General features: G+C 34.9%; 2 protein-coding genes across 2 annotated transcripts; one reads left to right on the top strand and one right to left on the bottom strand.

The window, feature by feature from the left end:
* The first annotated feature begins 46 nt into the window (after positions 1-46).
* On the top strand, positions 47-25026 carry LOC132734596 (RNA cytidine acetyltransferase-like). The gene is made up of 23 exons (XM_060721373.1): positions 47-182; positions 1180-1334; positions 1924-2015; positions 2299-2470; positions 2925-3047; positions 3353-3414; positions 3768-3882; positions 4236-4343; positions 5305-5532; positions 6333-6431; positions 9227-9363; positions 9919-10312; positions 12641-12757; positions 13005-13106; positions 13546-13620; positions 14237-14487; positions 14769-14817; positions 15438-15531; positions 16330-16437; positions 17157-17329; positions 21691-21909; positions 23284-23435; positions 24572-25026. The coding sequence occupies exons 2-23, from the start codon at positions 1227-1229 to the stop codon at positions 24672-24674; spliced, it is 3081 nt and encodes a 1026-aa protein (XP_060577356.1). The 5' UTR covers positions 47-182; positions 1180-1226; the 3' UTR covers positions 24675-25026.
* LOC132734590 (uncharacterized) lies at positions 18797-20683 on the bottom strand. The gene has a single exon (XM_060721365.1). It carries the CDS (start codon positions 20607-20609, stop codon positions 18801-18803), a length of 1809 nt encoding a protein of 602 aa, XP_060577348.1. The 5' UTR covers positions 20610-20683; the 3' UTR covers positions 18797-18800.
* Positions 25027-25079: the final 53 nt, after the last annotated feature.

Below are 25079 nucleotides of genomic sequence, written 5' to 3' on the forward strand. Positions count from 1 at the left end.
TTCAAATTGGAGGAAAACAATTCTCATAAATGCTGGACGGTGCAAGACAAACATTCTTATCGGAAGAAAAGTCCTACCACATGTGATTGTTTACAAAATCTATTTTACCATAATCCTCTCTCGTACTTTGTCATAATTAGACACATCAGACAGGAAACGAAAACTTAAATACTCATTTTAGCGTAAGTTCATATTCGTCATTAACTGTTATTTTAAAATGTAATGAAATGTTTGTCAACTTTGTGCAATGTGTTTTCGCGATTTTTTCTAAATTTTTGGAAAATTTCAATCAGATTATCTTGACAGCAATTGTATGATTGAGACAGTACTAAATTAAAAGTTCCTAAAGTATAGTTACACTTTAGAAACCTGTCCTTAGCAAAATCTTTGTTTAAAACCCTAACCCATATCCATAACCCCTAACACTAAAACTAGTAAAAGTAATCCGAGTGATTTTGTAGAGAAACATAAATACATGTAGGCTATGTATAAATCATGCACTTTATAGAGCATTGTCAGGCACATTCCAGTCACAACAGTATCCAATTAACAACTGCCTCCGTGGTCGAGGGGTAGAGTTGATGACTTCTTATCCGGTTACCTCTCTGGTGTGGGTTCATTCCCGGGGAGATGCTTCGGTAGTTTAGCATGGAGGAAGGTAGTCTAGTACTGGTGTAACTCTCCAGGAACGATGGTTAGGAAACTACCCGCCTATATGACTGAGTTACAGTTGGGAAAAGGTGTAAAATAAAACAAACAGACAAGTATCCAATTAACAATGCTTTTAGAGCTTTATAAAGTGTGCAAATTATACATAACAAAAATTAACATAAAACACAAGCTTTGTTTCCGGTTTTCCATCGTTAAATGTAAACAAACTGATTTTTAGAATTCTAGCTTTCTGTAACATCGGCAAATTACTGCTTGTCCTGCCGGATGAGCATACAACAATTTTGTACTTATCCGGCATTAATGTCTTCTCGTAAATATGAGCGGACGAGTGAAATTTTTAATACCTGTAATATTAATCTGTGACAGAAAAAACTTCTCTATTACCATGTAACCCTGCCATATTTCTTATATACAAAAACTGATAATTTCTACCATCTTAAGAAGGAAGGAACATCCTTCAGTAGTAAAAATGAGTCTATATGTTAACAATTACTTTCTTATTATCAGTTTCATGTAAATTGGGATATTGACAATTGGAAACATTATAGAAGAGGATGGTACGCAAGAAGATAGATAACCGTATTAGAGTGCTGATTGAGAATGGGGTGGCAGAAAAACACAGAACAATGTTTGTTGTGATCGGAGACCATGCTAGAGATCAGGTTTGATTGATTTTTTATTCTGCAAATTTGATATCGCATCTGAGCATCTGATAGTAATGAAACATGATTCAAAAACAATCAATTACCAAACCACATCCATAATTTCTTCTCATAATATTATGCATATACTTACTACAGTCCGACCAATGCAGAGCTAATTCTTTGCGAGACAAAAATTTTAGTTATTGCAGATGGATGTAAATGTGGTGCTCTATGGAAGTTTGATATATTTTGAAGTCTTGTTAACTTTTGGAATATTTAAAACTGTTGTTATTACTTGTTGTAAAGAGGTTACTGTTGTACATTGGGCAAATCCGTAGTGGCTGCACTCTACAGATTTAGATATCTTGCCTACATGTATATCTTTGCATTTGACCATCTTGAATACATTTTAAATGGTTTAATCTGTTTAGACCAGAGTATATGAATGTCTATCATTAACATAAAGAAACTTGACTATAGAATTGTCTTAAAAGAGTTTGATTCATAGACTATTTAGATTGAACAAATAAACTTTAAAATTATTCTTCACTTTTAAATTGTCTTGTCTGATAAAGATGTATGTTAATTACTTTGTTGAACATTTAAGGTTGTAATTCTGCATCACATGTTATCAAAGGCAGCAGTGAAGGCTCGTCCTTCTGTTCTGTGGTGCTACAAGAAAGAATTAGGATTTAGCAGGTATGAAATTTCAACATCATTTTCTTCACTCAGGCTCACTGTGTTTAAACATATAAAATGATTTTAAGTAAATTTGTTAGCTTGACTATTTGAGGAATAATGGGGTTAACCAATTAACTTGGGTATCAACATAACTCTGTAAAATTCCCATATGCACGGATGTGCAGGCTGGTCTGGCTGTATACTGCTGGCAAAGGCTGATCACTTTTAGTTCCAGCAGGGTAAGAGTTAATAACAGTGAGGTTGAAAAAAAGTAAACTGTATCATATTTTATACCTTACAGCCATAGAAAGAAGAGAATGCGTCAACTACAGAAAAAGATCAAGAGTGGTAAGATCGACATAAAGGAAGATGACCCGTTCGAGTTGTTTATCTCCGCCACAAATATACGCTACTGTTACTATGCCGAGACACACAAAATCCTCGGAAGTACTTATGGCATGTGTATACTACAGGTTTGTCTTTTTCTTTTGCAAGAAACATGTATTTAATCCATAATGTGTGAGTAAGTCGCAGATTTTAGAAAGTGAATTATTTCAGTTGAGGAGTATACATGTTTACTTGACTGGCATGTGCCCCCCCCCCCCCCCCCCCAGCAGGCCAGCACTGTGGCTAGACTCATAATACAGTTGGTTGCTTAGTTTAATCTGTTTTATACTGAAATCCCTTGGAAGTTCTAATGGACTGATCCAAATTCAAAGCAGGACAAGTCTATAAATTTAGGTTGGACAGGGTTAAAAATAGCTATATGTATTCCATGTAAGCAGTTTCGGCGGATTGAAACGGCAATGGTTACCATACTTGTGCATTGTATTATGTAAAGATAGTATGAGCGTAATTTACATGTTCTTAGATGTTAATTATGAACAATTATGAACAATTGATGATGATTTATTTGTTAAATTTCAGGACTTTGAGGCAATGACACCTAATTTACTAGCCAGGACAATAGAAACTGTGGAAGGTGGTGGAATTATCACAATTTTACTCAACTCTATGAATTCTTTGAAACAGCTGTATGCCATGACAATGGTGGGTAGAATCAGGGACATTGATAAAATTATTCTGTTAAATTAATTGGAAGTTAAAATGAGTGGCTCTGCAGCTAAATTTATTGTCTGAAATATATTTTACATTGTCCTGTAATGATGAAAGCTATTTGCACAGCACAAAACCAAAAAAAAATGAATATCTTCTTAATGACCTTTAGTAACCTTGATAATATATACTTTTATAGCTTTATGTAATTGTTTTTATTGTTCAGTTTAATATAAAACTGAAGTTTTTGATAAGTACCCATGATAAAGAATGTACAGTGCTTTGTATATTTTCGCTAGGACGTGCACTCAAGGTACAGGACCGAGGCTCACCAGGATGTTGTTGGAAGATTTAACGAAAGGTATATGTACACATCTAAATATCAGAAATAATTTTGAAAAATAATTGGGTTATAAAAATGTTTATTAAATAAGTTTTTTGTTTGATTTTTAAATTGATTGGTACAAATGTATGTGTGAAGAAATTCATGAGCATGTTTACAATTTTCAAAGACATTACTTTTTTGCTTGATACTTTTGATAATAATAGAATCATCAGTTGCTATTTTGTAACTAACCACATTATTGTCATGCCAATCTTTACCAGTACACAAGCTATGTGTCATTCATGTTTCACAAACTTTTCTTGTTGATATTGGTATGGGAAGTAGAGAATACACGTCTAGAAATGTAACATTACATGATTTTCTTTCAGGTTTATATTATCATTGGCGTCATGTAAGAACTGTATGGTTATAGATGACCAGTTTAACCTTCTACCTTTCTCCTCACATGTCCTCTCTATACAACCTGTACCAGCAAAATCTCTCGTAAGTCTGTCTTTATAACATTCCTCAACAGGTTTTTAGTGGGCGTCTTCGGCCGAGTTGTTAAGGTCACTGAGGTCATCGAATCACATACCCCTCATTACTTTGGGTTCGAATCCCGGCTGGGGACTTTGGATTCTTTCATGTAAGGAAGCTTACCCTTAGCTTTGATGGTTCTACTTAAGTGTCTACTCAAGATCACTTTGTAGTAGAAGAAATTCACTTTATAAAATTATTTGTTACAATTTTAATTTCAATTTGTTGATCCAGAAACCAGTTATAAATTCTAAATTTTTAGATAATAAAATATAAAATTAGAATTATGTATGGTTGTACTTTTCAATATCTTATTATAGGATGAATCTATTAGTCCTAAAGAGCAGGAGTTACGGGACCTGAAAGATTCACTACAGGATACACAGCCTGTTGGTGCTCTTGTCAAATGCTGTAAAACACTTGATCAGGTATATATTAACATATGTGTATTCATGTACATTATCTATGTTGTACTATTCTTATGCATTCTCACTTTGATTCATGTATTGGGCCACTATTCCATTGGTATGCGATCCGTGATGTGGGTCCATCAAAGAATTAAGATAGAAAGAAAAAAAACAAACATTAAATACCAGTTAGGTTTCTGATTTTCATCTTTTTTGCAACTGAAGACTAGATGTTTTTTATCACCAGCATGTCTTTGTAATCTGTCAGCTATGCATCATACAGTTGTGGATTCTTCTGCACTATGTCAATTAGTTTTTCAGTATTTTCTTTCAAAATCAATAAAGCAATAAATTTTGTTTGAGGTATCTCTTCGTGATGAGACCTATCTGGTGACTGTCCGCTTACTTCAAAAATCGCTGATCCTGCCGTAGCTGATGTTGATGATAAACGAACAAAAGGAATAGATAAATAAATTGGTAAAGGATCACATACCAATGGAAAAGCACCCTCAGTAATGTTTTTGTCCAGCTGATTTGATTGTTTCTCTGAAAGCAACTAACTATTGTCTTAACATTTATATTGTATATGCCAAGATTTAATACTTTGACACCAGTAACCTTTTGGTGTGACCTACTTTTTCACGTATTGAAATGTCACCTTGACCCCTAGATGACATTCACCATTTTAAGGTCAAATTTTAAAATTCTGGAAATATCACCAAAACAGCATCAGTTATGAACAGATATTGTAATGTGACATTTACAAATGTATGTTTAAAGAACACATTTTTGTTAAAATTAAAACTACCTTAATTAAATGAGACTATGTTTTAGATGAATATCTTGTAAATATAATCCCAAAAGTGCATTTAAACTTTGAAGATAGAAAAAAAAAACACTGTCAATCATGGTATTAAATTAAAGTTAAGTAAACAGGTCATTAATTTAATGAAAAATTTATATACATATTTATTTTTTTCAGGCAAAAGCTCTTCTTAAGTTTGTGGAGGGTATATCAGAGAAGACATTACGTAGTACTGTTGCCATGACGGCAGCTAGAGGGCGGGGTAAATCAGCCGCACTAGGTATCGCCATAGCGACGGCTGTAGGGTTTGGATACTCCAATATATTTGTCACATCTCCTAGTCCTGAAAACTTGAAGACTCTGTTTGAGTTTATCTTTAAGGGATTTGATGCGCTTGAATATCAGGTTTGTGTCAGTTTGATAAAAAAATATTATGTTGATAAAACCAAAAGATAAGTTAATAGAGATCTGATGGGTAGAATTGTTGTATGATACCCATTTGAAATAGAAAAACTTAATATTTCATTGTGTCCTTTCTTAATGTACATTGTAGTATATACTGTCTGGAATGTAAATTCTACCATTAACCATTATGTAAGTTTAACATGAAATAGCAGATATTTAATCTATTTGCCTTATTGATATTATTATATACCTTGTACCCCCCCCCCCCCCCAATAAAAAACCCAAAGAAAACAGCACAAAAACAAAACGAAAAACAAGATAGGCATATCCACCATCTACACTTTGTGTGTACATGCATCAAGTCCATATCTTTGCGTTTATGGGTGGATTTTGAAATAATTTTGCTTAAATGTATAGCACATTGAGACAATGTTGTGCACAAGACCCAGGTGACTAGTCTGTAACTCAAAAGTCAAGGTCATGCTTTGACCTCATAGCAATTTTTTCATAAAAGTGCACTGATAAGAGTGTACTAAGACTACAACTCATTCCTGGATATATTTTGACAGGTCTTTGTTTCCAGTGTTTTATTTGAATACATAAAGAAAGACTAACAAAAGTGTTGAAATTTTGAACATTGTGGACATAAATAAAGACAGTTGAGTTTATCTATGTTTCAATTGATTTTCATCATGCCTTAAGAACACAACACTGTAGCTGACCATCAAACATATCTGTTTTCATAATCTTTTCTTTGTAAGAGAACTATAAAAGATAAACCTACTGTATATTTGTTTCAGGAACATTTAGATTATGAGATAATCCAGTCCACTAATCCAGACTTCAACAAAGCTATAGTCAGAGTGAATATTTTCAGGGAACATCGGCAAACGATTCAAGTATGTCACATGATTTTATCTTAAGTAATGTTGAAAGTTGCAAAATATAAGCTGTCCCACAGAAAATGGACATTTTTATATGGATTTTAAGGGTTATTTAAAGTAGTTGTTAACTTGCATGGTAATGATAGTGGCGGAATTGCCAAGTGGTCAGCATGTTGGACTAGTAATCTTGGGACTTCTGGCTGCATGGGTTCAAACCACATCAGGGGCAAGCCGTTTTTTCCATGAGCTAGAAACTTTGTACTTATTGCTTAGTACTGGTTGGTTTCAGGAACGGATTCAAGAATGTTTCTGAATTTAGTTGTAATTGTTAAATGTTATTATGCCCCCATTTTGAAAAAAAGGGGGTATATTGCTTTGCACTTGTCGGTCCGTCGGTCCGTCGGTCCGTAGAACAAATGGTTTCCGAGTGATAACTAAAGAACCCTTAGGCCTAAGAACTTCAAACTTGGTATGGTGATTGGTCATGACCAGTAGATGACCCCTATTGATTTTGGGGTCAAGGGGTCAAAGGTCAAGGTCACATTGACCTTGAAAGCAAAAACGGTTTCCGATCAATAACTAAAGAACCTTAAGGCCTAGGAACTTCAAACTTGGTATGGTGATTGGTCATGACCAGTAGATGACCCCTATTGATTTTGGGGTCAAGGGGTCAAAGGTCAAGGTCACATTGACCTTGAAAGCAAAAACGGTTTCCGATCAATAACTAAAGAACCTTAAGGCCTAGGAACTTCAAACTTGGTATGGTGATTGGTCATGACCAGTATATGACCCCTATTGATTTTGGAGTCAAGGGGTCAAAGGTCAAGGTCACATTGACCTTGAAAGCAAAAACAGTTTCCGATCAATAACTAAAGAACCTTAAGGCCTAGGAACTTCAAACTTGGTATGGTAATTAGTCATGACCAGTAGATGACCCCTATTGATTTTGGGGTCAAGGGGTCAAAGGTCAAGGTCACATTGACCTTGAAAGCAAAAACAGTTTCCGATCAATAACTAAAGAACCTTAAGGCCTAGGAACTTCAAACTTGGTATGGTGATTAGTCATGACCAGTAGATGACCCCTATTGATTTTGGGGTCAAGGGGTCAAAGGTCAAGGTCACATTGACCTTGAAAGCAAAAACGGTTTCCGATCAATAACTAAAGAACCTTAAGGCCTAGGAACTTCAAACTTGGTATGGTGATTGGTCATGATCAGTAGATGACCCCTATTGATTTTGGGGTCAAGGGGTCAAAGGTCAAGGTCACATTGACCTTGTAGGTAAAAACGGTTTCCGATCAATACCTAAAGAACCTTAAGGCTTAGGAACATTAAACTTGGTATGGTGATTGGTCATGATCAGTAAATGACCCCTATTGATTTTGGGGTCAAAGGTCAAGGTCACATTGACCTTGTACATAAAAACGGTTTCCGATCAATAACTAAAGAACCTTAAGGCCTAGGAACTTCAAACTTGGTATGGTGATTGGTCATGATCAGTAGATGACCCGTATAGATTTTGGGGTCAAGGGGTCAAAGGTCAAGGTCACATTGACCTTTTAATTAAAAACGGTTTCTGATCAATAACAAAAGAACCCTTAGGCCTAGGAACTTCAAACTTGGTATGGTGATTGGTTATGACCAATCAGATGACCCCTATTGATTTTGGCGTTAAGGGGTCAAAGGTCAAGGTCACATTGACCTTGTAGGTAAAAACGGTTTCCGATCAATAATGAAAGAACCCTTAGGCCTAGGGACTTCAAACTTGAGATGGTGATTGGTCATGATCAGTAGATGACCCCTATTATTTTTGGGGTCTAGGGGTCAAAGGTCAAGGTCACATTGACCTTGTAGGTAAAAATGCTTTCGGATCAATAACTTAAGAACCCTTATGCCTAGGAACTTCAAACTTGGTATGGTGATTGGTCATGACCAGCAGATTACTCCTATTGATTTTGGGATCAAGGGGTCAAAGGTCAAGGTCACAATGACCTTGTAAGTAAAAACGGTTTCTGATCAATAACTCAAGAACGCTTAGGCCTAGGAACTTCAAACTTGGTATGGTGATTTGTCATGACCAGCAGATTACTCCTATTGATTTTGGGATCAAGGGGTCAAAGGTCAAGGTCACAATGACCTTGTAAGTAAAAACGGTTTCTGATCAATAACTAAAGAACGCTTCGGCCTAGAAACTTCAAACTTGGCATGGTGATTGGTCATGACCAGCAGATGACCCCTATTGATTTTGGGGTCAAAGGTCAAGGTCACATTGACCTTGTATGTTAAAACGGTTTCCGATCAATAATAAGAGAACCCTTAGGCCTAAGAACTTCAAACTTGGCATGGTGATTGGTCATGACCAGCAGATGACCCCTATTGATTTTGGGGTCAAGGGGTCAAAGGTCAAGGTCACATTGACCTTGTAGGTAAAAACGGTTTCTGATCAATTTACTAAAAACGCCTAGGCCTAGGAACTTCAAACTTTGTATGATGATTGGTCGTGACCAGCAGATGACCCCTATTGAGTTTTGGGTCAAGGGGTCAAAGGTCAAGGTCATGACCAATAGATACTTTATAACCCTTATTAATTGTTTGATCACTGGGTCAGACGTCATGCATAATAACCTTATCACATGACTAATTGGCTGCTGATAGGGGGCATACATGTTTTACAAACATATCTTGTTTTTGTTATACTTTGATATTTGGTTGTTTGTGTAATACATGTTTATAATGTTAAGTTGAAGAGCAATAAACACATCAAAATTTTTATCTATAATTTTTATTACATCTTACAATGATATATTTCAGTATATACACCCATCAGATTCACATAAATTGGGTCAGGCAGAATTAGTGTGTATAGACGAGGCAGCAGCTATACCCCTCCCACTAGTTAAAAACCTTCTTGGACCATACCTTGTGTTTATGTCCTCTACAGTGAATGGGTGAGTTATGAAGTCTATTGATAATGAATATTGATTTATAGATCATTTACTGCTTGGACTGCTAATGTTGATAATTACTGACCTTTGTGACACATATAGAGCTAGTCTAGGCCAGCCTGCCTTAACATATAGTGTGTGAAGGTTCTGTACTGTCGTATGCTTCATTTAACTACTTTAACATGGAAATGCCTCTATATTGAATGTCTTGCAAAATCAGTTTATAAATTTCGAGATTTTTTTTTTTTTCAGCATGTGAAAGATGTTTTGATATCTTATTTAACAAAAATATTGTATGAATAAGTTTATCAATTTACCAATTTGGCTTGAGTCAACAAAAACAATTTCTTTGGAGAATTATTGCCATGTCTTAAGATGTTCTTGATCAATTTTGCAATGTAGATTTTAAGTGGTTCAAGATGATCATAATTATTTTAAATATATCAAACTTTCAAATCACGGTAAATTCATGCAGATGACAAATGTTTATCAATAAAATCGCCTGTCATAAATTTTCTATGAAAATATTCTTGAAGTTCTGTTTATTCTGATTAATAGGTACGAGGGCACAGGCAGATCATTGTCTCTTAAACTAATTCAGCAACTCCGGCAACAATCCTCGACTTACGGAGGAGTGACATCAGAGGTGAAAAAAACTGTTTCTATGGCAACAAAATCTGAGGGAACATCGTCATCATCATCAGGCAGGATCCTGCAGGAAGTTGTGCTGAACGAATCAATCAGATACGCTGATAAAGATCCAGTCGAAAAGTGGTTAAATAATTTGCTTTGTTTGGATGCGACAGATGTACCGAGAATATCTTCTGGTTGCCCGCTACCGGAACTTTGTGAATTGTATTATGTAAACAGAGACACTCTTTTCTCCTATCATAAAGCATCAGAGGCGTTCTTACACAGAATTATGGGACTATATGTGTCATCACATTACAAGGTGAGTACTAGACGTAAAGGGACATCCATGGCTGAATGGTTAACATCGTTGACTTTATACCATATGCCTTTCCTGGCAGTAGGTTCAAGCTGCTCCAGTGTCTTTGGATTCTTCATGTGAGTAAGCTATCCAGCTAGCTTACAGAACATTGATGGTCTTACTAAGGTACCCCTTCATGCCTGAAATAATGTATAGAGGGGCACCTGAGGTCTTTGACCACAAATAAAAACTGGAAAGTCCCCATATTTGAATTTATATAAAGAACAAAACAGTAGTTGAGATAAACAAGTGACAAAGCTATTTATTATGCCCCCATTTTGAAAAAAAGGGGGTATATTGCTTTGCACTTGTCGGTCCGTCGGTCTGTCGGTCCGTCGGTCCGTAGACCAAATGGTTTCCGAGTGATAACTAAAGAACCCTTAGGCCTAGGAACTTCAAACTTGGTATGGTGATTGGTCATGACCAGTAGATGACCCCTATTAATTTTGGGGTCAAGGGGTCAAAGGTCAAGGTCACATTGACCTTGAAAGCAAAAACGGTTTCCGATCAATAACTAAAGAACCTTAAGGCCTAGGAACTTCAAACTTGGTAAATATGGTGATTGGTCATGACCAGTAGATGACCCTATTGATTTTGGGGTCAAGGGGTCAAAGGTCAAGGTCACATTGACCTTGAAAGCAAAAACGGTTTCCGATCAATAACTAAAGAACCTTAAGGCCTAGGAACTTCAAACTTGGTATGGTGATTGGTCATGACCAGTAGATGACCCCTATTGATTTTGGAGTTAAGGGGTCAAAGGTCAAGGTCACATTGACCTTGAAAGCAAAAACAGTTTCCGATCAATAACTAAAGAACCTTAAGGCCTAGGAACTTCAAACTTGGTATGGTGATTAGTCATGACCAGTAGATGACCCCTATTGATTTTGGGGTCAAGGGGTCAAAGGTCAAGGTCACATTAAGCTTAAAAGCAAAAACTGTTTCCGATCAATAACTAAAGAACCTTAAGGCCTAGGAACTTCAAACTTGGTATGGTGATTGGTCATGATCAGTGGATGACCCCTATTGATTTTGGGGTCAAGGGGTCAAAGGTCAAGGTCACATTGACCTTGTAAGCAAAAACGGTTTCTGATCAATAAATAAAGAACCTTAAGGCCTAGGAACTTCAAACTTGGTATGGTGATTGGTCATGATCATTAGATGACCCCTATTGATTTTGGGGTCAAGGGGTCAAAGGTCAAGGTCACATTGACTTTGTAGGTAAAAACGGTTTCCGATCAATACCTAAAGAACCTTAAGGCTTAGGAACATCAAACTTGGTATGGTGATTGGTCATGATCAGTAGATGACCCCTATTGATTTTGGGGTCAAGGGGTCAAAGGTCAAGGTCACATTGACCTTGTAGGTAAAAACGGTTTCCGATCAATAACTAAAGAACCTTAAGGCCTAGGAACTTCAAACTTGGTATGGTGATTGGTCATGATCAGTAGATGACCCCTATTGATTTTGGGGTCAAAGGTCAAGGTCACATTGACCTTGTAAGTAAAAACAGTTTCTGATCAATAACAAAAGAACCCTTAGGCCTAGGAACTTCAAACTTGGTATGGTGATTGGTAATGACCAATCAGATGACCCCTATTGATTTTGGCGTTAAGGGGTCAAAGGTCAAGGTCACATTAACCTTGTACGTAAAAAGGGTTTCCGATCAATAATGAAAGAACCCTTAGGCCTAGGGACTTCAAACTTGAGATGGTGATTGGTCATGATCAGAAGATGACCCCTATTGATTTTGGGTCAAGGGGTCAAAGGTCAAGGTCATGACCAGTAGATACTTTATAACCCTTATTAATTGTTTGATCACTGGGTCAGAAGTCATGCATAATAACCTTATCACATGACTAATTGGCTGCTGATAGGGGGCATACATGTTTTACAAACATATCTTGTCTACTTATGTAGAGGCTATGTGTTAATTTGCAGGTTTGAATCTGTATCTACATCAGAACAGTAAATGAGATTTACAAAATATTTGTAAAAATGATGAAATGATTGATAAAAAAAAATTAAAATTTTACATCCAATTTCTTAAGTATTTTTTACAACTTTCCATGTTTCAGTAATTCTTTTTCAGTGGTGAAAGTTTGTGTTAAAACTTTTAAAGTATATTCCTTACAATTTCACCAATTTTATTAAAGGGGTAATATATCCAAAGTTACTGCCCCTGATTTTTAAGCGAGCTATTTTGATTTTTAACTTTCTTTATTAGGATTTACAATTGTTAGATGAATTCTCTGTATAAATAATTCATGTTTTTGTATACTTCTATTATAGAACACACCAAATGACTTACAGCTGTTGTCAGACGCCCCAGCTCACCATATATTTGTACTGCTGGGACCTGTAGATCCTAACCAGTCAGCCTTGCCAGAAGTTCTCTGTGTACTTCAGGTAATTATCAGACGTTTAACCATTACCCTGCTGGAACTGTAAATGATATGCCTTTACCACAAGTATCCTGCCAGGCCATCCTCACCAGAATACGGCAGGCCGTACTGTACATCAAATTTAGTATTTTGATATTGTAATGGGTGTGATTTTATGGACACTGGATATGTAGTGCAGATTTATTTGATATCAATTTTTTCTGTAACTTTAATTTTTAATGTTAAATGCAGAATCTTCAATTTATCTGTAGGTATGTTTGGAAGGCGAGATTTCAAAGTCTTCAATTATAAACAGTCTATCTCGTGGGAAACGTGCGTCTGGAGATCTCATTCCATGGACAGTATCGCAACAGGTTAGTTCACTATCAAATGATGATGAGAAATATAGATTTGTTTAGTTAATAAGTATCTAGAAGGTAGTTCAGCATGTTAAGTTATGGATAGAAAGTAAAGGACCCTATTGTATAAATTTTTTAAAATGACAGCAGTCATGGAGGTATTGAAGGATTCCATCTGTTTCTGGTCTGCTTATTAAAAGTATAACTGTCCTAAGGCTGAGAGAAATCTGATTATTTTAAACTGAAATTTTAGGCTCAATCCATGCTTTCTTAGAAGACTTCTTTCACTGACAAAATCTTTATGTCCGAATGATCAATTCGATTATGTTTCAAAATAGAAATAAAATCTAGTTTCTGTTATTTATTAACATGTTGTATTATATGTAGTTTTGTTGTATTAGCAATAGTACCTTACTGAATTAGAGGATGGCAAACATTTTTCTGCGTACATTAGTTTCAGGACCATGATTTCCCGAGTCTGTCAGGAGCTCGCGTTGTTAGAATAGCCACACATCCGGACTATCAGGGGGTAAGTTATTTTGAGTGTCAATATTCATATTATGAACATGTACAACGCTTGTTGATCAAGTGTAGTGGTTACATTGTTTTATAAGGGAAGTAGGTTCACAATTTAATTTTAAGAAGCATATCTTATATAATGAACTTTAAAGCCATTTAAATGCTTTTCTATTTTAAATCATAGCCAATACTATAAATTCTATAAAGATCATGCTGAGGAAAATGTGAACAAGATTTCGGCAAACCGAGCAAAGTGAACACAATGTTACTATTGGCAATTAAAATTCCATTAGTGATCTCTTGATTTAGAAATACATTAATTTTATGATAACTTAATATAAATACAATTCATTCTTCCAATATGCATGTAGAAATAATTTCCATACTATAACATACTATGGAATTTTAAGTTGAAAAAGACGATCATTACTGATATTAAAACCATTATTTAAGGTTATTAAATTCATGTTTGCCCTTTCTAAAGAAGTCAAATTTTTTTTTGTCTTCTGAGGCATTATGTGGCATAATGTTCCCCTTCCTGTGAAAAAAGCCCTGTCTTCAATATAACACAGCCAGCAATGAAGTATTATTTAGTTAATTTGTGATGTATTTATTATATTGTGTAGATGGGCTATGGAATGAGAGCAATGACTCTTCTAGAGGAATATTATCTTGGAAAGATTCAGAATATCTCGGAGACGAGTCTCGAGGAGAATACAGAAGCAGACAACATTGACGAGGAGGAGGTGGGAATCCTTGAGGAGAGGGTCACACCCAGAAAACATCTACCACCAATGTTAATGAAGTTGAATGAGAGAAAGGCGGAGCAACTGGAGTATTTGGGAGTTTCATATGGAATGACTTCACCTTTACTGAGGTAGTTTCTGTTGGCTTTTGTTGATGTTTTTTTGCGCCAATTATTTCTTTCTGTTTTAACAATCTTAGATAGAAAACTAAAATAATTATTAATTTACAATATTTTGTAGTACTAGTGTATATATTTGTTAGAAAAGAAACGGGCATTTGTGACTAAAATGGTTAATGTTGCTAACTTCAAACCACATACTGCTCACTGTTGTGGGTTAAATTTACTTTTGGGACTTGGATTCTTTAATGTGAGAAAGTTCCCTTTTATCATTTTATAATTGTTACTTTCAGATTCTGGAAGAAATGTGGCTTTGTACCTGTATACTTGAGACAAACTGCTGTAAGTAATTACATAGCATTAATATGATTTTCAAATACTTATGTTAACTTAAGAAATAATTCGTTTTTATTGGATCTTAAATATAGACTACATGTATTTATATATTTATTATTTTGGTCAGATACAATGTAAGTGTATACTGAGATTTGTAATGTTTTTTGAACAACAGATGATATGAGCACTTTTGTCAAGGTCACCTTTTACATTCAAAGGTTTTCTTACAAGAAGGTTGTGTTCATTGCATAACTTTGAGTACATTATGAAATTTTGAAAAAGGTTTGGTACTAATGATGAGATAAAAGAGAACTGATATTATAGATATCAAATTATTTACAACAAACCATAATATAGTTCTCCAAAGGAGAAAGAATTCTATAAAACTTGTCTTTCCTTCTGATCCTTTTCCATTATGTAAAAACATTTTGTTTGTTGATTGTTGGTATGTGCATTATATATACTATTGGGAATAAATATGTTTAAATTAAAGAAAATTATTGTGAATAATATATTCAGGAATGAATATGTTGTCAATGTTTTCACCTATCATTAACAGTGTATTTGTTGCCATGACAGATTGGGTAAAAAAGATTGCCTCTAAGCAACATTAATTCTACTTGTAGAATGAATTAACAGGAGAACATTCATGTATCATGTTGAAGTCACTGAGTGCAAATCCTGAAGATGAGACAGAATGGTTACCTGCTTTCTGGAAAGGTTAGTTGATAAGATAGACTGGTTCCCCTGAAATTTAAATGTAAACATAAAATTTTAACTTGTTATATGTATTTTTAAGAGGGAAAGCTACTGATATCACTTATGTTGTCTGTCATTTTAATGGAAAGCTGTGGCCTAGTGGTTAAGGTGTCTGCCTCTCAACCCAGGGATCATAGGTTTTAACCCTACTTGGGTCACAACCATGTTTCCTCATGTAACACCAGTACTCGTTGGTTCCAGAAAGCAGACTGGAAAGTGATTAATTTAAGTTGCAAGAACTTGTTTCACAATCAAGTTGAATTAAATATGTTTAAACTAAATTTTGATGGAAAGCTTGATTTATAAGGGAATCTTCACCAAACTATGATCATTTTTCTTGCACAATTTTATCCTACTTGTTTGATTCATGTTATGATTTCAGTTGTAAATTTGAAGATTTATTTAGGGATGCATATATAATAAACATGTCCTGTTTAAAAGTTTTACAAGCACCATACTAGTATTTCATTGGAAAAATGCAGTTTTGTTTTTGATTTTTATAAAATCACTAAATTTGTTTTCTGACAATGGCTATGTCTTAGATACTAGCTTATAATGTTGACTGGCTTCTTGTTTTGAAAGGTCTTGCTTCTCTAGATTAAAAACACAAAATTCTTTGGTTCATAGTCTACTCAAAATTTATTCAATAAACAGATTTTTAAAGTATTTAAAGAATAGTATAAGTATAAGTACATATTTGCTTGGTGTCTGTATCTTTCACAAGGATAATTTATATACAGCTATTACCTCCATTTACAGATTTCCGACGTAGGTTTATAGCATTGTTATCGTACCAGTTTAGAGAATTTACTCCAGCAATGTCACTTAATGTCCTCCAGCAGAAACAGTTCAAATCGGACAATAAAAGTAAGTAAAAGGACTTTAGAACAAGTTAAAATCTTACAGGAAAAGTAGGCAGTTTAAGTTCATACTGATAGTATTGAAACAGTTCATATCTGATGGTAACGTAACAGTCCAGATCTGATAGTAAAATTTGTTTGTAGAAACAGTTCAAATCTGACGGTAAAATCTGTAACAAATTCATGACATACATCTTTTGAGATAAATGGTTGAAGTGCCAATTGCAGAGTTTTTCTCAATGATGCATGTAATGACCTCATTGGCCGCCCATGCATCGAAATAGTTCAGTGAATTACTGAGTTTAAAGTTAATAGGTCACCTCTTGGCAAATTTAACTTTTATGGACATGAATATTTCGGGGGTCCATAAATACTCTCAGTACCTGAAAGGATCGATGGACCATCATAGAGCCTAGAATACATACATAATACATACAACAATACAGCTTTGCATTTTACCACACTCTACACTGTTGGCTGTTTAACTTGTCAATGTCCTACATGTTAACACTTGACAGTTCTAAATTGAAAGCTGGGCAAGTCTGTTATACCCATATAGTGTGGAAAGGGTAAAACATCATGGATATGTTAATTATTACATTTGAAAGTACTTCAGCTGAAATGAACAATTTTGTAGTTTGTCACTCTTAATCCTTCTCACTTGGGGGGGGGGGACCTCCCCAAAAAACAATGTTTTCTTCATTTGCTTATATTGTTTTATTACAGAAACATTGAATGCTGCAGAGTTAGAGACCTATCTGACAAAGTATGACATAAAAAGACTTGAACTTTACTCACAGAACATGGTAGACTATCACCTGATCATGGATCTTGTACCAACACTCGCTAGAATCTACTTCCTCGACCTTATAAATGTTCATCTCAGTGTGATACAAGGCGTAAGTAATATAAAAAAATTGATGTGCTCGTGTAATATTTGTGTATTTTTTTGTGTGTTCAGTCTGTTGTTTTGAACATTATTTGTTGTTATTTGATGCATTATTCTGCAAAATATATATTTATAAATGGCTGATTTGTTTAAAAGGGCTAATTGATTTTCAAATGGGTAACTGATTTAACAAGAATGATCAGTGATCACATGTGTCGCCTTATGATAGCGATATCGGCAAAAAATCATTCAACCTATTAACCTGTGTAATTTAGCTACCGATCAATCCTGTAAAGTTTCATTGAAATTGCATTACTGGTATAACAGAAGTACTCCAGTTAAAATCATTAAAGGGCCAAGACTCTGACAATGAAAAATCAATGAACCAAAAAATGTTGATGAGATGCACAACTGGACATTGTATTGATCATTCCTCTAAAGTTTGAATGAAATTGCACCAGTTCTGAGGAGAAGTCCAGAAAAACTTCGGTGTAGCTGGAGACACACAAAAACAACACCTTTTTAATTCAAGAGCAATAACTCGGCCAAAAATTGTTGAAGCGGAAAACTTGTGTTCTATGCCTACCAATCAATCCTGTACAGTTCCATTGAAATTGCGTAAGTGGTATATGAGGAGTAGTCTGGACAAACTTTAAAAATGAAAATAATTAAAGGGCCATAACTCTGAATAAATCATTTAACTGGAAATGCTAACGTTATGCACAATTAGACTTGGTACTGATCATTCCTGTAAAGATTGGATGAAATTGCACCAGTTGTTTCTGAGAAGGAAGTCCTGACAAGTTTTGTTACAGACATACAGACAGACAACAGAGAAGTGATCCCACAACAGAGGCTCATCTGCCTGCTTTTGTGTCTCGTAGAGTCACGGTCAAGTTCAAGGCTTCTGAAACATATGCTGATAATGGCTATATGACAAGGAACTCTCAAAAATAATAGTAATCATTTTATTTTGAAAATAAAGAAAATCATGTTAATATCATCCTTTATAGATACATATATATGAATAATATATGTACAAAACTCCGATTAGATATTCTGTTGAAATATTTACGCAAAGATTTAGCTAGTTTGATCATTTACAAGTTGCATTCATGATTTGAATTTGAATAACTATTGAGTACAATTTTTTACTGAAATAGTTTAAACTTTGGTTTAAGTATTTTCTACAGGCTATTCAGATAGGAATAATAATATCTGACATATCTTGCATATTCTACCATATTCCATTATATTTTGAATTCTTTATCTTTATTTTCAATGAAAATTTATATCATTACAACCGTAACTACTTTCATTCAACAGCGTATGAATTACAAAATCATTCATAACGGTAAAATGACATCATCTTTATCGTGCCATTGTACAGCACGCAACTCATCTGGAACCCCTCATGCCAGATGAAATTTCCGGCATGGGTAAAAATAACGGAAACGCCAGTCTTATATGCAAAAATAGTTTTATTCCAGTGATAAATCATACACTTTAATGTTACCCTCATATTCTCTCACATACAATCTGTTTTCATTCTGGCAGTATGCCACACCCACTGGTCTGTTTATTCCTTGCAGAACCTTCACCTTGGTCAGTTCAGATGATAATTGATGTATATTATGTGACAAAAATCCACATACAAACACTGCCCCAGACTTGTCTACTGTCAGTTGATACGGATGTTTCAACTGGTCGTCCTTGTAAATGGCCTTGACTTTCCCATCAAAGGTTAAACCTAATACACAGTTATTATCAGCATCAGATACATATATAACTGTGTTGTCTGCACTGATTGTTAAGTAATGAGGATAGGCAAACAGACATTTCCTATATTGATCTCTATGAAATATTTTCTGTACTTTACCAGACATGTCGAGTATCTTCACTGTTGCTAGTTCATCTGTGTATGATACTAGAAGCTTGTTGTTACTATAGGCAACACAATGACAACCTTCTCCTACTTGTATATCTTCAGTGTTGGTCACTGTCATAGACTTAGAAAATGTTATCAGTCTTATAATTCCAAGTCTATTTAGTGTGACAACAGCTTTGTTATTGTCAACTCTAGCTATAGCTGTAGCTCCTACCGGCAGGTCTATTGTATCATATGATGTGCTGACTGATATATCCTTGAATATAACAAGATTGGCATATTTACAGTTGTCTGTCAGAAGACAATGTTTTGATAAAAAGCATAAAGATGACCAGGAGTCAGACGGGAATTTAATATCTGTGTAATACCTAGCAGTTCTTTGTACTTCAGACTCCTGTATTTCTTGATAGGTGAAAAATTTGTCACAGACTTGTAAATTCGTTATATTTTGTTCAGAAGCTTTGCATTCAACATTGTAATAATGAATTGAATTGTTTTGCCATTGTTTTTCTGCATCTGGTTTCAATTGATCAATGATTTCCTGCCCCTTCTTCATTACAACAAACATTTGACATCTTTGATCTGCACCTTGATGATGAACCAGTTCTGTTGATACGGTGTTTAGTTTTGTTTTCATTTTTGAGGTTTCGTCTATGATTGTCTGCAAAACTTTTGTGTCATTCTTTTTTATGATTTCAATTTTCTTCTTTATTTCATTTTCCTCATATTGTAATAATTTTTCTAATTTCCTTTGATTTTCTTGTAATTTGTTAATTTTCTCTTTTTTCTTTTCTTCAAGTTTTTGTATGGCTTCTTCTATATTTTTCTCGATGTTTTGAATTATACCTGTCTGATGTTGTTCAAACACTGACAATATTTCTTTCTTTTTTTTCATGACCATATCTAATATCTTTGTTTCTTGTGAAGCAACATACTTCATGTTTATGTTCACACGTTTTTCTGTATTTTCCAAATCTTTCATTAACTCATCAAGATTTTCAGTGAGTTCTTTGATTTCTTGGCTGTTTTCAATTCCTGGAACAAGAGCTGGCAAATGGCTGACCATACTACAGTTCCCATGGTCTTGAGTCTTGCATTCAGTACAGGCAAATTTATTGCAAGCTTGACAATAGAACTTGACTAATTCATCTTGATGAACAGAACATTTCTCCAGACAGAAATCCTGTGGCATGTTATCCTTATCCTTGATGGTATGAGAGACCAGTAATCTTTTATGGAATTTAAGGCAAGTCCCACACAAGTACTCGAAACATTCCTCACAAAATCCTTCAGCAGAAACATAATGCTTGTCATGTTTATCACAATGTTCACAAAACATTTCCTGAACTTCATCAGAGTCCTGTGTAAATGAAGCACTGAAGTCTATCCTGGATTGTGCCATGATTTTTTTATTTACATTTATATTTCAGTTTTAAGTATCCCAGCTGATCTTCTTAAGAATTATCAGTTTTCATGTTCGGCTTTTGTTCCCCATTGGAGATCTTTAATATAAATGAATACATGTAGACTTCTTTTTGACTTTAAATTGAGTTAGGGTCATACATCAGATTATGTTAGGTTGTCGATTAGATATGACGATCATGTGGTTATTTGAATTGTTGAGATTACATGTCCTGAATTTGATATTGTGCTTTACATAGTATATTGATAAGATAATAAACTGACTATTATTTACATCTCCACCATGAAGATAACATTTCAAACTGATCTAAATAACACACATTGACTGAGTGTGCACAACACTCAAATTTTTTTTAAACATTCTATATAAATTCAGTACAAGAGAAGGGCACCATTGAAGACGTCTTCATAAAAAGTCGCCATATTATCTATATTGTGTTGGTGTGACGTGAAACGTCAGACTGACGTACCTTGTTTCACTTGACAATTTCTATAAGCCTTTACCTTGATGGACGTTTAAAATGGATTAGCCCATCTTTCCGCCTGGACAAAACTATTTATCACTTTTAAGGAAAATTTCAATTAAGGTTTAATTGACTCTAAAACAAATGTTGCAGATCATGATCAAACCTCACAGATATGCTGGCTGATCTTGGTCTGCACTGGGCACACAGGTAGAATTACATTTTACATCAAGATATTCTACAGTACATTGCAGTATTGCATTACTTGCTTTGTACTTCAAATGTACTGGGTCCATTCCATATTTATTTAATGAGGGATGCTATGAAATGGCAATCAGAACTATGAATAGAAAAATCTTGTCTGGCTTTCACAGGTCAAACTGCTGGTGGGATCTTGACCAAAATTCACAAGAGTTATCTGTATCATACGTAGTTTTGGGAGACATTTGTTTTTGTGACAAAAACCTCGTCTAGTTTGATGTGTTTTTGAACTGATAAATGGCCTAGTGATGTGTCAATATTTGGTTATTTGATGTGTTATTGATTTGCAGTTCTTGAATCTATAGGTACGATTATTTCACAATTTCTATGTTTCAGGGTGTGTTATTGGGTCTAGGATTACAACATAAAACTGTGGAGGTGCTGGAACAACAACTGGATCTGCCTGCCTCACAACTTCTCGGCCTCTTCAATAAGATCATACGTAAAATGGTTCAGCATTTCACACAGATAATGGAGAAAGATGTTGAACAGGTCATGGTTGAACGACAAGAAATCGAGCTGCATCCAGTCGAGCAAACTATTGACGAGGAACTGGTATGTAACTACAATTTTTTCTTGCATATCATACCCGCCTCCGTGGTCGAGGAGTTAGAGTCGATGACTTCTAATTCAGTTACCTCTCTGGCGTGGGTTCGATCCCCGGGAGATGCTTTGGTAGTTTAGCGCGGAGGAAGGTAGTCTAGTACTGGTTTAACTCTCCAGGAACGATGGTTAGGAAACTACCCGCCTATATGACTGAGATACTGTTGAAAAAAGGCGTAAATTGAAACAAACAAATTGCATATCATACAGGATTATCTACTGTTTAGACTGGTACCAGATAAACCAGTCGTGCACCCCAATATGTGACAGGTCGCATCAATAAATAACGTCATTCACACGCACCTTTATTAATGAATTGTGTTCTTAGGATGATGTCATTTTGCAATAAACAAATAACATGTATGAATGAAGTTGTAAATTTATAACTTATTATGTTTAAGAAAAAAGAGTTCCACTGTATATGGAAATTTTAGTTTTCGTAATTTTTTTTACCGCAATAGGATTTATCTGTATGCAATAAAAGAAAAGATTCAAACACCGGCTGTTGTCAAAGTCAGGAATGGCATGTTTTCGGGTAACTGTTTAGTAGAAACCCAGCAGAACCTCATTACCATTGTTAACTGTTAAAAGCAAAGAGCAAAATATTCTGGTTTTAATTTGCATTTAGTAGTAGATTCTTAAATTCTCTTTACTTGTAATTATTGGTAATGATTTTGTGTATATAGTAAGTTAACCAGAAGAAGTAAATTTCACTGAATATAGATAATTAACACTGGATATACTACAGTAATGTTTCACTGGATATAATGCATTTGTAGTTACCAAGAACAGATTTTAAATTTCTTTTGCTTGGATACACAATTCATTGAAATAGTTATAAGCTTGTATTTTAAACATGTGGTGTGATGTTCATTATAAAGTTTGCTTACAGTTGTTATAACCATTGTTGCATGAGATCAAAAGGGCATTATATGTTAGCATTAAGATTTTGTGTGCAAATTTTGTATTCCAAGACTCTTATAAATATCAGTACTACCTATGTGTATTAGGTGTGTACTTTTAACCTAAAGTATATGTATTTGAAGCTTGTTTGTAAAATCAGAAATTTTCATGAGGGATTGATTTTTTCTAAATTTGCATGTGAAACCGAACATTCATTATGATCATCTCTCATAAATGTAACAGAACTGTAACTATAACTTCAATAATATTTAATCTTGGCAATACATGTAGTCTTAAAATGTTAATTTTCACGGAATTTTTACCTCACAAAAATATCTTATTTTACAGTATTCTTTTGCTTTAACATTTTATAGTTTGTATTAAACCTGTTAATTAATCAGATAATAAATTTTGTGATTTTAGACAGAAGCAGCTAATGAGGTAAAGAAGAAGGAAAAGAAGAAGTTAGTAGAGTTACAGAAAACAGATCTGTCACAGTATGCAATAAAGGGGTCAGAGGTCGACTGGGATCAAGCGCTGGGAGGCGGAAAACAGGGCCTTGTTAGTGTTAAAAGGTATCTATGTTGATCTTGCTTGAATTTTGACACTTGATGGTACAATGTACTGTGGAATTTAGATTCTATAGATCTATAAGATGTAGCAAGTTGTAATTGTATTGATTATTGCGTAAGTAATCAGGCATTTGTGGAGGAGTGGTTATGGTCATTGACTTCAAAACACCTGCCTTTTACTGCTGTAGGTTCAAATCCTGCCTTTGGATTCTTTCATTTGAAGAAGCTATCAAGCTAGCTTATTGAAAGATGGTGGTTCTACTCAGGTGCCTACTTCTGCCTGTAATAATGCATGGAGGGGCACCTGGGTTCTACCTCCACCAGTAAAGCTGGAAAATTGTCATTATGACTATTACAGTGTTTGTGTTGGCTTTAGACACAACAACAACAAAAAAAGTGCTAATACAATGATAGTATATGTAGTTTATCAATAAGCTACATGTTATTATACCCCCGCACAACAAAGTTGTAAGGGGTTATACTGGAATCAGCTTGTCCGTCTGGCTGTCCATCCGTTTTTAGCTCACCTGTCACACAGTTGTCATATTTGGAATGGAGGTTAGTCCTGATTAGTAGGTGACCCCTATTGATTTTAAGGTCACCAGGTCAAAGGTTAAAGTCACATGGACTTCGACTTCAAAAAGTTTGTCCGCCCATTAACTTTAGATTCCTTTGACCATTTGGCATGGAAGTTGATCATGGCCATAAGGTGACCCCTATTGATTTTGAGGTCACCGGGTCAAAGGTCAAGGTCACAGGGACCTTGACAAAAAAAGAAAAGCTTTTCCTCTCAATTGCTTAAGGATGCCTGTCCGCAGTGTATTAATTTTGACATTTTCACATTTGAAGCATGTAGAATACATTACTTAGCAATGCACTGGCTTAGTAACCTCAGGTTTGGCAGGGAGGTTGTCCTTGGGTTCTAAATGGCCACTGTTGATTCTGACAAAGTGGTATGCGGGGGTATTCACGCCATGACAGTGGCAGTTCTAGTTTATAACTAATATTTTTCTGTCAAAATATTTCCCAAAAACTAGATGTTTTATCAGTCCACCCCACTTTATGCTTTTCAGAGGTCTCTTTCTCGTTTTCAAAATTAGTTGGTATAAAAAATTTATAATGTTACAATTTTTTTTCAGCACCTTGCAAGAGAAGAAGAGGAAACAAGAAGAAACTTTAGTAGAGACTGAAAAAGAACATTCTAAATCTAAGAAAAAGTTCAAAAACAAACATAAAAAATGATGATTATTTAAGTCATGTTATATTTTTTAAAAAAAGATGAACATGTTACAGATTGCTGTTGTTTTAGTTCTCAAGCAACAGATTTTTACTATAATAAATCATGCATTTTAGAATTTTTGGGAAAATGCAAGGAAATGCTTAAATTTACATGTGCCAGTTGTCTTCTTTGTCAGTGGGGAGTGATAAAGATTTCATAATTCAAACCATTTCCACTTTACCACCGGAGGTTTGAATCCCGTCAGGGACTTTTGATTCTCTTATGAAGCTACTTGGGTAGCTTACAGAATGTCAATGGTTCTACTTGGGTGCCAGTAAATACCTGATATAATGCACGGAGGGGCCATGGGGTGCCTCCACCAGCAAAGTCAAAAAGGCGCAGTATGACCTTTAGTGTTGGTGCAACCC

Source organism: Ruditapes philippinarum, unplaced genomic scaffold (genome assembly GCF_026571515.1).
Source record: "Ruditapes philippinarum isolate M1 unplaced genomic scaffold, ASM2657151v2 ctg675_1_1_1_1, whole genome shotgun sequence".
In the NCBI taxonomy this organism is placed as follows: Eukaryota; Metazoa; Mollusca; class Bivalvia; order Venerida; family Veneridae; genus Ruditapes; species Ruditapes philippinarum.